This window comes from Anopheles stephensi, chromosome 2, assembly GCF_013141755.1.
Source record: "Anopheles stephensi strain Indian chromosome 2, UCI_ANSTEP_V1.0, whole genome shotgun sequence".
In the NCBI taxonomy this organism is placed as follows: Eukaryota; Metazoa; Arthropoda; class Insecta; order Diptera; family Culicidae; genus Anopheles; species Anopheles stephensi.
In genome coordinates, this window is record NC_050202.1 from 48658845 (window position 1) to 48673055 (window position 14211).

The window sequence follows — 14211 nt, forward strand, 5'->3', positions numbered from 1 at the left end:
ACGTTGAGAATGTCGTCGTCTGGGTAAATATGTCAACTTTTCTGACTGGAGATGCTGACGGTGTTGATACGTGTTGACAGCAATGCCGAGGAGACAAGTTTTCCCTTTTTGCCCCTACCGAACTGGAAGTAAGACAGTTCGGCCAAAAGCGTAAACCCTATCAATGACGAGCCTAGTTGATTGATTGAGCAATGCCATAACCATCACCACCACCACCACCACGTCGGATATACAGGTGGTATGTATGTGCCCGGCTCCTCTGCGACCCACGTGCCCACGAGCGAAACGCAAGCGAGAAGAAGTATACGAAACCGGTAAATTACGCAAAACCTTCCGAAACCCTTTTGATAGAGCGCGTCCCCTGGCTTCGACCGACAGCGTTGCCGCTTCTTCTCTCGACACGCGATCGAGATCCTCCCTTTTGTTGAGGTACGGTAAGGGGCGACAGAGATGATTCTGCCTATAAAGTGCATTAAACGGCTTTTGGGGTTTCTGTTTTTTTTTCTCCTCACCCCGGGTTTGAGTCCTAGGGGTCGATTGCATACGGCCAGGGAGACGATGGCAGCCGTGTGTAGCAATTGTTGAAACATATGCTGGTTGTGTGGTTCGTCGTACCCCATAGCTCGCGCCGAAACTATGTCAACTTATGAAAGATAAATATGCATGACAGTATGTTTTTAAAAAGCTCTATTTTAACGGAATAGTTGGTAGAAAACATTGTGATCCCTTCGTTAGACCTCTGGCTCGAAAAACGAGCCTAACGAAACCTGTGAGCCTATTAAAAAGAGACTAAGATTCGTGTTTCCCTGAGCGAAATTGTAGAGGGCATGCAATTCTAGTAATTCTTGCATCTAATTCCAAGTGTACAGAACTGATGTGAGTCTACTGTATGGAATTTTACCCACCGTCCCTAAGGATGAGTAAACCTAACAATAGGATGCATCATTAACACTTCTCTTTACTTAAAATTCCACTGACGGCAGCTTTGATGCCATGCTCTCTCACGTGACGATGATGTCTGCACGCGTAATTTAAAAAAGTTCTGAAAAACACATCCCCATAAGGTACGTCATCATCGGACTCGTTGTCTTTGGTGCCTGGAATCGCCATTTGTCCATGTATGGCCATTTTTCCTCGTACATTGTGACAACTATTTATTTTTGCACAGCAAAGCGTTTGGCTGATTCATACTTCGGTGCTCGTGGTCGAAGCGCCAGCTGCCAAACAAGCTCTCCTAATGAGTCATTTACCGGCATCATCGTGTGTTGTCTACTGTAGGAACTTTGAATGCATGTGACGGCTGACTTATGTCCCCAGTTCTTATAAAACCTGCTTAATGGAGTTTGGTTTTCAGAAACTAATGACGAATCATACTTTAACATGGAGAATTTTAAACACTGAACCAGCTCGGGTGTGAAAAGGTTTTGTACTAAAAAAAAATCTGATTATATCCGCCCTATCAGATTCTCTGGCGCATAATATCTAATTACGCATATTGTGTGGGGAACCACCGCTTTTCGCGGATGAGGTGATAGCATTTCCGGTACTGAAACACGTTCCTCTCCGCCAGCAGGAAGCGCTATAAATGTGTTCATGAGAAAAGCACTCCCAGAAAAGCTTGCTACAAGAGAGCTTTTTTCTGGTTGTTGTTGCGCAACACAGCTTAAAGTCGCGTGATGATAATCCGCGCGATTCATCGAAGCGGAACAAGCGAGAGAAGCTCACGTGCTTCGAGTTTATTGTGAGTAACGATCTACGCAAATTGTTTGCTTCTCGTCGTCATTCCAAAATATCAAATCCAAACAGTGATGATTGTTCGCCAGGGTTCGTAGTTTTCATCCCTCCGCACATGGTCACCGGTGATGTCGCGCAACAAAATCACCTCCGCAACATGCTTGTTCGTGTGCGACACAACACAACGGCAGGCCATTTGCACGTTCGCGCTGAACCATCGGTCAGAAAGCTCCTGGATCTTTAGCCGTTTATTTCGTGTTCCGTCAGCAGTGAATCCAAAAGACAGTTTATAACAAGCGAACTACACCTAGCGGGGAGGTCTTGAAGGAATTGCATCTGTTGTGTTGTGCCTCAAATTTGATGGAACTTGTGTTTAGTAAGTGAAGCTCTATCTCTCTAACACCTCATCGTTAACTCCTAAAAGAACTGAACGCGTACTTGAACTTGAACTTCGAGCCAAACTAACCCGCAAAAAAGTTAGATCGTTATTGGTGTAGTGCCTGTGTGGGTTGGTGACTGCCCGGTGCCGCAGTTACGTGGGCACTGTGAGTTTGTTTACGGTTTTATCGATTAGCAGTTTCGGTGTGTGGCGTTCGGTGAAGCAAAGAGTCGGAGTGGAATCATTTCAACCTTAGTATTAAAGATCAGTTACTAGTTTAGACGAGCGCCGTAACGGAATTGGTTAGAATTTATCTACTATTAAACCTATCAAAACTATGCGCTATTAAATCACCTAGTAAAACTCGTTTTTTTTTCTCCCCAATTTTCAGATGGTTCCACGGCAATCTGTCCGCTAAGGAGGCGGAAAAGCTTATCCTAGAACGCGGCAAGAATGGTTCGTTTCTAGTGCGTGAATCTCAAAGCAAGCTCAGTGATTTCGTGCTTTCGGTCCGCGCGGACGACAAGGTGACGCACGTCATGATTCGATGGCATGTAAGTAAAACACTCATTAGATATCAATGGACAAGGGTTCGTTTTGTTGGAGTTGGTTAAAGTTGGTTAAAGCAAGAAACACAAGGTCTCACCACAACAAGTTAGTTAGGTCAGTGATTTGTGTCGCACCTGAGTCGGACACCAACAAAAAAAAATAATGTCAAGAGGTGTGAATGTGTTTGCTGTGCAGAACGGAGCGGTTATGTTAATGCTCGCTTCCTCCTTCTCAACATGTCGCGACGGCAGACCGAATGACCTTGGCGCACACACGCCAGTACGCCGAGAACAAGTGACGCATAAACCGTTGCGCGTTTGTAGGTGGAAGAAGTGCGGTTGTTGGTTGTGGCGACGGATGGGTAGCGAAGGGTTAACAGCGCCCAGACGGCGGATGAGTATAGAGAGACAGAGAGAGAGCCCTTCTTCCAGCTGCCGAACATGGTACCGTCAAGGTACGAAGGTTTTTCGTCGTGCCGTGTTTGCGGTGGTGATTTAAACCGGCAACAACACCGGATGACTGGTGTGCTTAAGGTCGCTTTTTCTAGTGCTTGAACTTTGCGTTTCAAACTATTAGTACCATCTCAACATGCGATAAAAGTATCGAAAAGAGCAGAAGAGTTCATTATGCAATGGCCTCGTGGAAAAGGATTATCGATCCAGACTCTCCTATAAAAGCTGCAATCGAAAGGGACAACACGCACGAATGTCATTTAAATAGCCGTCGGCCGAGAACCACATTTGAAGGATAATAGACCATTGATTTGATGCAAATGGCAAATGGCGGAATTATGCTAAGCATAATTCCGCCAACCTTGCTGTGTCCAAAACTAGATCAAGGTTCTAGTCCATTAGTGTCCAGCAATTAGGTCTGGTAGAATATTGAATCGGGCATACCGTTGTGCCCGGCGACTTAGAGCTGCGCTTTTGGACAACATGTAAGATGGGTTTTGTTTGGCATTTTTTGCGTATATTTGACGACAGTTTGTGTAACTTAATACGCGAATGGCTAATGCAATCATGTCCAGCATAAACTAAACGATAATAGGATTTGGTCTTCATTTGTAAGGTTTCGTCCCTGTTTTTTGGGCAGGTCATTTAATGGTTGCTTGACTGGTTATTAGCTCCTTTAGAATTCCCGCAGTCCATCCATACAGCATTAACGTTCTAAAGACAATCCTCGAACAGCACCGTATTAGGGAGAGAGAGAGAGAGAGAGAAGGATCGGTTAGCAAACGTGACAATTGTTTGAACAACTTCCCCACACTCTAGAGCAGTGCGTTAAACGGTAGAACTAACTAGACAGTTAACGATCGCTGTCAACGACAACCTTCGAATTAGTCATAATTAAATCCAAGTGTCCAAGTGTGTCCGTATGTGTGTGTAACAACTGCACTTGCAGTAGTGGAAGACACCCCACCGGCAGCCCACAGGGTACTAAAGTACTTTCCCCTTTTGACTGACCGGAACCTCGCGCCACTGTGATGGCATTAGACAGCGAAACTCTTCCGCTTATATGGTACAGGTCTGCTAGGGGTTTTATAGTTTTTGTACACGATTGGACGATTGGTGACGCCAATTGAAGGATGACAAATAGAGAGTGAATGGTTAGCACTGGAAGGTAGCTTCCAGTTCAGTTTGACGGCGACACATACGAAGTTCACTCCAGCACACCGCAGCACAGTCAGTCCAAGTCTCCCTTCCGATTGAGCCCTAGACACCCTTACAGTCGCCGTCTTCCATATAAGCATCCTGTGTGTTGCTGTTCTTCATGTTTTGCTTTGTTTGCTTGTTTTTGCAGGAAAAAATGTACGACGTCGGCGGTGGGCAAAAGTTTGCAACCTTGTGCGACCTGATCGAACACTACAAGCGCAACCCGATGGTGGAAACGTGCGGTACCGTCGTCCATCTGCGGCAACCGTTCAACGCGACGCGCATCACCGCGGCCGGCATCAACGATCGGGTCGAGCAGCTGCAGCGCGAAAACGGTGGCCAATCGTACGGCAAGGGCGGGTTCTGGGAGGAGTTTGAATCTCTGCAGCAGCAGGAATGTCGGCACACGTTCTCGCGCCGCGAAGGCCAGCGGAACGAGAACCGGGCCAAGAATAGATATAAGAACATTTTACCATGTAAGTATGCAACATCTGCCAACGGCGGCACAATCATTAGCATGCGCTGGTGACAATTGCTCTACCCTATGTGCTGCGCCATTTACCGAACCGAAATTGATCAATTTTTCAAGGGCTATTATCATACGGCGTGAGTGTGTCCAAAAAAAAAAAACACGGAGGAAGATTTTACTCTCCTGTGTGCCTGTAAATATCGTAAACAGCACACGAATTCACGGTCACGGCAACGGTGTTGCGTTCCGGTGAAGCTGTAATTAAACTCAAACAAGTTTTTTCCAGATCGATTCTTGCCACGGTTCTAGATGTGTGGTAAACACACTCCAACACAAACAAGACCCACGCAACAACCCTCGTGCGCCATCCTCCGCAAAATGATATTACAGGGGTTTTCCGTGATGGGCTAGCAATATTCTGAACTTACTTTAGTGGACATTTCCTGATTGACCTGGAATATGGTCAGGATGAAGTGGAACAATTTAAGGCAGAATCTGGACTCGATTGTGCTTCCTCATTGCTAGCAATGTTGGAGCCTTTTTTGTACTCTCCAAAGGATAACGTGTGAATGGTTCTGGTAGAAGATGACTATCTATTATTTTTTCCTTAGTCTTTTAAGATGAAGTGTAATATTTTCAAAAAAAAAAAATTAAAAGCTGAGCAATAGCAAGATTTTATTATTTCCTTTCAGAAATGCCTGGACCGGGTTTCTCTCATGTGAAATGTGTTAGAGAAAGTGCTGCAGAGTCCAGCTCCATTTTATCTTGAAAAGAGTCCAGAAAAATGAAAATATTTATAATCTAACAAATCAGCCAACTATCCAAAAGGCTAAAAATGGCTCCAAAATTGGGTTCCATCTTGTCTTCAGGCAGTTTTTGTCTATATTTAGACGTTTTTAAGGGACTTTTTTTCATTAAAACTCGTCCTGGGAGTTTTCAAAATCCAAATTTCAGATTCTCATGAGTGTTTGTGAAACTGTCTGGGGCAATGAAGAACTGGAACTAAAATCACAATTTTTTGAGATTTTTGAACAGTTTGATATGGATTTCAACAGTTTGAAATTTTCCGTAGTTCGTGGCCTTAAGGTAAAATGGTCATATGTTTCCCATCCAATCTGTTTAATATCAATCTCTTCGGGATATGCTAAACTGTTTCGATTTAGCTGCTGTTTCGATTGATCGATCGTTTGACAGAAGCTGTTCAGAACATACAGAAGAACAAATATTCTTCTAACTGACATCACCACTTCTTGGCTCTATCCGAGATCAAACGTACTGCAATACTGACTTTGCTGGATCGCGCTATTGTTTTGGAATTTTTCTGTCCAGTTAAGCGCTTGAAAGATATTGGAAAATATGTTCTGCTCCATCTTGACCAGAATCCAAAAAATGGCTCCAACAGTGCTAGTTCATCTCGCAAACCCTGCATTTGGCCGTCTCCGGTCTCTGCGCCTCGTGACGTTGCGATGCGTGCCTGGAGGCTGACGAGATAAAAAAAGCATCTTTTAAAAGTTGACGCCAGATACCACCTCTCTGTGTTCCCCTCATCCCCTTCCCCTTCCCTCCCGCTTTAGTTCTTCTTCCCTTTACCAGCATTAGTCGCGGCTCAAAGCTGGCCTGACCATATACGGCTGAGCCGCACGACTACAGCGAACAAAAAAGAAAAACAGATCGAGAATGCGTATGCGTTTTTTTGCTGTGTTATTTACATACAGATAAAATGCCAATATTTCAATCTATCGCCCGCCACAAACACGGGCAAATGGGCATCACATTTTTGCACCACTCGGGAAACGGGTGTATCCGCGGAACAACACCACAATCACCACGGTGCGGCGTGCGAGAATGCTAATGATCGCAATTGAATCAACACGCCGCGGATTTAAACGGGAACTGCGAATGCACTTTTTGCGCTACGTTTGATCGCCGCCATGTCGTGTGAACAAACTTTTCAACGGTGTGCAACACAACGCAACATAATGGCGGTGGTGTGCGCAATCAGGAAGCGATCGATAATCGTATCTGCCGTTTATGGTAGCGCTCGCTCGTCGAGTCGTGTTTGCCGACTGTGAATTATGAAATATGCCATAGTGTGTCGTCGGCACGGGAGAGGACTCTCATCCCCATCGACATCATAATTTTATTTGTGCAATGAAACATTCGCAATTCGGTCCTCCACTTCCGGCGGACCGGTGTCTGTCTTCCCGTTTGGTGCGAATCGATTGTCGCATTAACCTCAGGGAAGGTCACGCGTGTATGGTCAAGGTTATGGGTTGGCACATCCAACAGATAAAACACGCGACGCCGATGCACACAGCCCCGGCATGCTTCCGATCGATTATTGTGCATCATGCCGACGACGACGACGATGATGATGATTAGGTAAATTGGTTGAAAGCCCTTTCGTTGCTGGCGGGACCACTCATGGGTGCGAGATGGACAACCCCGTTCAGAAGGCCGGAACCGCTCGGACGGCGTATGTGGACGAGGAGGATTTGTTTTCGTGCTGGCCGCCGCCAAGCAGGCCCATCTCCCCATTTTTCCGACGTGTGTCGCACTTTTGTGCAAATGACAGGCAAATGATAGAGGCCACGCGGGTGACAACGTGTTACGTAAATGTCGGTCAACTGGACGCGGCGGTCGGGAAAAACAGCACTCTGCCTTCGCTGCCTGGTGCGATAATTAGGTTGCCAATCAAAGCTTCAGCGTCACACCGTTGTTTAGCATCACAAAAGAACACAATAATTGAAGAACGTATGTAGATTGGTTGGATGCAAATACTGCTGTTAAAATCGGCGGTAAACGATTGTGAAATTGAATGTTGTTCGTTTGTAGACTAAAATATAATTAATTCAACCAAACAATTCGAGCTGGTCGAGCATATCTTTAAATCTGAACATGCTCTCTATGCATTTGGTTTGGCGTAATTGATATGCAAGTGAAACCCCAAATTACTCAAACAAGTCCAGCTTGACTTGGGCGAACGATAAACGCCCTATTGGCAGCGTTCGCATCAATCTCCCAAGTGTTTTTTGCTCACGAGCGTGTTTAGTAGCTCATCCAACGATCGATTACACTTTGATTTCAATCGAGATGTTATCGTACACTGCTGCTATTTATAGCTACAATATCAGAGCATGCGTAAGAAAAGACGATTAATGTCTGGACACTTGTTAGGTAAAGTTTTATATTCGTTTTCCGGTTGTTGTTCCAATCTTGAATGCTTCGACTTGCAATGGAACACTAACTACTGAACATAGCACAATGGATTCAAGTTTATTTCAATCCTACATCCAAGGAGGTTTTCCATAAGTTTTTCCGTTTCAAAGTAACCTGGAGCTAGAGGCTTAGCTAGGCTCGTAGTCGTAAAAACGCCTTTTAAAACTCTTTCCAGGACTTCTCGATCAGTTGATCCTTCTTCAGGCTCAGCTAGTCTCTTCTATCAACTCCTGTTGACTCCTTCTCACTGTCATACAGATATTTTTCCAAGCACCTTAGGCCACTCATTCTCAGAGCGAGAGTGATTCTCATATGGGCGATTTCATCTAAAAAAAAATACTTAATATGTCTTATGACTCAAAGTTTCTATAAACTCCATAAGATCAACCATTAAAAAATGGACGAATAATCTGGATTTATGTCTCTTAACGATAAAGCCATCAGGCGCTAATGTCTTAAATTTCCCCATGAGTTTTTGTTGCATTTGACGGGTAACGATATCCAAGAAATATTCTTGGATTGCGCCATCTGGTTCAGAGTGGCATTGCGATAGTGAGCTGGAACTTCTTCTTCTTTCTTGGCCTCACGAACTCTTAGGTCATGCCTTCCATTTCTGGCATAGTCCTCACTATGGGGGAACGGTCCAGATGGGATCTGAACCCCGGTCCTGCTGTGTGAAGACCGGCGCCTCGGTCGCATCGACCATCAGGCTCCATTGCGCTAGGACCTTAGTAATAAAAACACTTTTTAAGGATCTTCTTGGGACCTTACAATCAGTTGTTAACAGTCTATCTCTTCTATCGACTATTTAATACACAAAGTTTTCCTAGTGCCGTCAGACGTTCAGTCTGAGTAATTATCACATGAATGGCTTCTTTTCCAAAATGGAAAAGATACTAATTAAATCTCATGAATCAAAGCCTCTACAGAATAACCAATCAACCGTCTAAAATGGAGGACAAGTTTTGCATAACAGTGTCCATCTTGAAATCTGAACTCAAGTCTCTTAACGATTGAGTCATCAAGCGCTAAAGCCTCAGATTTCCTGATCAGTTTTTGCTGCATTTAAAGCTGCTGGAATCTTAACTCCTTCAGATGCTTAAGTTTAGCTGCAGAAGTAAGAAGATGTTGTAGAACTCGCTGCAGCTATAACCGTTTATCAGGATGAACCCCACTGTTTTCTAACTCTATGTCTCAAGGATAAGTCTCAAATGTTCTACTCCAATCCCTGGACTTTTTGTGCTTTATCTACTCCAAATCAACTTCAGTATCGCTGAAGACAGAAAAAAGACCCGATACAAAAGACGTCGGACGGACAGCTGAGTAGATCGGTAGGACGTACATGCATATACGCGCGTTAATCAAACATCACATCAAACACGACAAAGAGTGGTCTTTCGGTCTGGCTTTTACGACTGAATGGCGCTACCTTCCGCGGGCCGTGTTTCGCTGAACGATTACCACCAGAAACATACGTCCCGTGCGCGCACACTACTCTCACGGGGCTGGAATCAGTTGCTCCCTTGAGCTGATAGGTAAACCTGTTTCTCTAGCGACACTGCGCATATATCTTGCAGCTACGCTGACAATTTCCGGCGTGTACACGGGACGCAATCGTCGTCTCGGCAATCGCGGTCGTCGTCGTCGATTAATGATGCATGGCTAACTTTTTTTTTCTTGCATTGAAATTCTTGCACGACGTCGTATTACTCACCCCGCTTTTGGCGAGGAGCGTAGCGTAGGTGGTTCTCCAAGTTCCATTAAGTGCATGGAGGGGGGGAAGAGTTCGTTTCTTTCCTACTTCCATCGACAGTAATTTTTAATTAGCGAACGGAAATCTTTCTTCGTCCTCAATCATGCAGTAGATAAATAATCCTGTCTTATGTGTGTGTGTGTGTGTGTCTCTTCCACAGTTGATCATACGCGCGTGAAGCTGAAAGATGTGGACAGCTCGGTACCGGGTGCCGACTACATTAATGCCAACTACATCCGTCAACCGACCGAGGCGGAACAGTACGATATGAGCTCGTCGTCGGAAAATCTAGCCCAGCCGCAGAATGGTTGCGGAACACAACCAAACGCCACCAACAATAATGGCACCAATGGCAGTAGCAACATCTCGCCGGGCTACGGTGCCGGCCAGCCGACGAAAAACTGTTCCAGCTGCCAGCTGCTCAACAAACCCTGCTCCCAGTGCTCCCAGAAGGCCAACAGTGAGGTACAGTTAGTTAGAGTGGTTAGGGTGCTAGCTGGAATGGCCTTCACAAATGAATTCTCTCTTCGTAGATGAAACACAAACGCAACGAATCGATCACGTCCCGGATGCAGTTGCAGCAACAATCATCACCCCACAAGCGGGACGAGAAGGACCTGTTCAAGACGTACATCGCGACGCAGGGCTGCCTGAGCAACACGATACAGGACTTCTGGAACATGATCTGGCAGGAGAACACGCGCGTCATCGTCATGACAACCAAAGAGATGGAGCGGGGCAAGAAGAAGTGCGAAAAGTATTGGCCCGATCCGCAGCAGAGCAAAGAGTGGGGCCATGCACGGGTGCGGTGCCTGAGCGAGACGAGCACCGCCGACTACACGCTTCGCGAGTTCCTGCTATCGTGGCGTGGACAGGAGGATCGCAAAATCTACCAGTACCACTTCCAGGTGTGGCCGGACCACGGTGTACCGGCCGATCCGGGCTGCGTGCTGAACTTCCTGCAGGATGTGAACACGCGCCAGGCTCAGCTGCAGCTGGAAGGAGTGACTCCCGTAAGCGTCTGCCCTTGCCTAGGTGGAAGAATTTGCTCCGAGACTAATGGGTGGAATTTTATTTCGTAGGGTCCTATCTGTGTCCACTGTTCGGCCGGTATCGGACGCACCGGAACGTTCATCGTGATCGATATGATTTTGGATCAAATTCTGCGTCAAGGTAAGGTGATCGCTGATGCTATTAAAAATTCAAATGAATGCTCACACACACACTTCCCAATGCCTTTTTAGGACACGAGTGTGAAATTGACATCCAGCGAACGATTCAGATGGTGCGCTCGCAGCGGTCCGGCATGGTGCAGACGGAAGCACAGTACAAGTTCGTCTACTTTGCCGTCCAGCACTACATCCAGACGCTGCTGCAGCGGAAGCAGGCCGAAAAGCAGAGCCTGCAGGTGGGCCGCGAGTACACCAACATTAAGTACGTCGATGAAATCTATGTCTAAGTAACTTAAGCGCCTTTTACTAAACTAACTTACGGTTACGCCAACACTTCCACCTTCTCCCCGTATACACGTGCTCTGTCTCTTGTCTCTGTGTGTCTGTAGACCTGTAGCGTATCGCAGTCGGTCGGACTGTCGATTACGAGTTTTGCTTCCTTTGCCCGAAAACAAAACAACAAAAAAAACGGGCCATTACGACGGCCTGTCTGCTGTTCAACGTAATGATCGTCCAATAGTTCGCCTCTGAATTCCGGTGCTGAATTTGTAGTATATTCTGATAAGATTTGTAGCGTAGTGCCGTGTATGATAGTGTGACGGAATGGGCGTAAAGAGAGAGCGAGAGATGTATGAGGAACAGGGAACAGGCAAATAATAACTATACACCCCGAACCGAACCGTACGTCGGATTAGTTGTAAATATCGTACAATGTTTCTCGCTGCGCAAAGCACCTCCAGCGTGTGTTTTGCGTGTGCGCGTGTGGGCTTGTACATCGTTGTGATATTACCTCTATTGCTATAATAATTTAACGGCTTTTTCCTGTTCACTGTTGGGTTCGCATTGCAAATTACACTTCAGCCAGCAAAAGAGTTAGTCAGATGTAAGCTGTTTCAAGGGTACGAGCGAGCTTTGAACAACAACAAAAAAACCCGCCCAGTTAATGAATTTAAGCCCGAAATTGGAATAAAACGTTCACGAGCGAGAATGAATGCTGATTGTGGCCAATAAATGACATCTGTGGTGTTGTGATGTTGCTCTTAGAGTTCTTCCTTAGGACCTAATCTAATAATGTCTCATAGATTATGATTTCATTTAGCACTTGCTCATGCTGGTGTGTAACAGTTTGCTATCGTTCAGTTTTGGCCGGGTAGTATCGGAAAGAAAAGGGATTTTTTTTATTGATTGAATATGAGTTGAGCATGTAATGAGGCTTTCCTGCAACAAGCGATACAGATGAAGAAAGGTGCGCCATATATGCCACGAAAGAAAGCCGCTCAGACCGAAAGAGCGCGTAAGATAAGAGTGTAAGATTTAAATTAGCTTCGTTAGCTTATTTTGCTGTTTGTTGTTCCATCCCTTCCCGGTTTTTGATGGGTCTGTTGGATCTTTGACGGTCGCGTACTTGCTTTTGTTTGCCGGTCCCCTCTCACTTTCCGACTCCGCTAGATTAGATTCGTTGACTGTTGGGTTTTGCTTTCCATCGAAATCGGTTGAAATTATATATGATCAGTATTTTTAACTATTCTATTCCTACTGCCTTTCACTTTCACGTTACGATCTTCCTTCCGTTGTGTGTGTGTGTGTGTGTGTGTGTGTGTGCGTTCGCGCGTATACGCAAGCAGATATGCATGCGACTCGAATGATCTGCAGCGAACCCAGCTACCCCCATCGCTGTCAACACTAAGCTTAAACACAAGACAAGACTTGCAGAACAATCGTATGCAGCACAACCACACTATTAGGTATCTTACCGTTCTTTACCAGTCCGTTGTTCCGTGTACTGCGCTGTTCGTGGGAAGAGTTATGGTTTTTTAAATATATTTAAATTATTTCTGTACTAAGGATGCGCCTATTTTTTAATGCATGTGGCACGTATTTTTAGAATTATAATTGTATGTTTTATTTTAGAATTATAAGTTAGGTATTTAGTACGATTTTGTATTTATAAATATTCAGTATCCTACTTTAAGTATGTTAAGATGAGCAGTTAACGAATATGTTGGAGCATTATTTGCTATATTTTTGCTTTCCATTTGTTCTTCCCGTTTAAATTTGCTGTTTACTCTTTACTAATGTTTTGTTCGTTTCTTCCTTGTAGATCTACGTCTGACTCACAGCTACCATTACCAAGAACTGTGAACGATTTAAACAACTCATTATCAGGTATGTAACAGAATTCGCTGCGTAAGTCACTCCATGAACACATGTTTTTGAGAATAAAAATAAAAGTTTTAATAGTGCGGGTTAGCGGAACGGCAAACCTTTTTTTGCTAGGTTCGAACCGGAACGGCCAACGGCGAATTTGACGATCGCATTGCCGCTCTAGATAATGGGAATAAGTTTGCTATATTTTCCATTATATTTTTTGTTTTATTTTGTTTTTCTAGAGACTTTGCGTCAATTGACTTCCATTGTCCCTTAGATCACTTATCAGTGTAAATACATATATTTGAAAAAAATTTAAACGGCGAATTGTCGGACAAAGAGGAATAAAAATATGTGATCATGCCACAAATCCAGATCCTTACTTACTTGCTTATTTATCAGGCGCTACAACCGCTTTGCGGTCTTGGCCTGCTGCAACAATCCTCAGTACCGCTCACGGTTTAGTGCCGTCGTCTGCCAATCCGTTATCCCGGCCGTTCTGGCGGACGCATCAACGCCATCACTCCATCTCAATTTGGGCCTACCACGCCTCCTCTGTCCTTGTGGACGGCCTAAAAGGACTTTACGGGCTGGTTCGTCCGGTGTCTTTCTCATGACGTGACCGGAGCCTGGCGAGTCTAATTCGCTGCACGATGGTAAGATAATTGTGCAGCTCGTAGAGCTCGTCATTCTAGCGGATCCTCCATTGTCCTTCCACCCATACTGGGCCAAAAATTCTTTTGAGCATCTTCCTCTCGAACGCGGCTAAGAGGGCTTCGTCAGTTTTGGACAGAGTCCATGTCTCAGAGGTGTATGTGAGGAGAGCCTCAAACCAATGATGTCTATGTCATCAGCGTATGCCAGGATCTGGATTGACTTATAGCAGATGATCCCCGAAGTTTCCACCTCCGAGTCGCGGATGACTCTCTCGCACCAGGTTGAAAAGGAGACAGGCAAGCCCATCTCCCTGGCGCAAGCCCTTGGTTTTTCATCCACCTTCACCTGGCGTGTGATGTTGGCCATTGTCATTCGTACAAGCCTGGTAAGCTTGGCCGGGATTCCAAAAGAGCTCATTGCGTCGTGGCTATGCTGTCATATGCGGCTTTAAAATCAATGAAGAGATGGTAGGAGTGGAG

The 14211-nt window shown here is 45.3% G+C and overlaps 1 protein-coding gene across 4 annotated transcripts in view; it reads left to right on the top strand.

Annotated features, from left to right (window-relative positions):
- Window positions 1–14211, top strand: part of LOC118508352 (tyrosine-protein phosphatase corkscrew) — a 42104-nt gene that overhangs the window by 24162 nt on the left and 3731 nt on the right. For 2 of the 4 annotated variants that reach the window (XM_036048053.1, XM_036048050.1), the window contains 8 exons: window positions 2505–2667; window positions 4463–4790; window positions 9916–10220; window positions 10289–10768; window positions 10838–10928; window positions 11000–11189; window positions 12553–12672; window positions 13029–13093. In XM_036048053.1, the coding sequence (XP_035903946.1) occupies window positions 2505–2667; window positions 4463–4790; window positions 9916–10220; window positions 10289–10768; window positions 10838–10928; window positions 11000–11189; window positions 12553–12672; window positions 13029–13093 (1742 nt within the window). Of the gene's footprint in view, window positions 1–2504; window positions 2668–4462; window positions 4791–9915; window positions 10221–10288; window positions 10769–10837; window positions 10929–10999; window positions 11960–12552; window positions 12673–13028; window positions 13094–14211 lie in introns of those variants that run through there. The other 2 variants (XM_036048052.1, XM_036048054.1) reach the window with 2 other exon arrangements.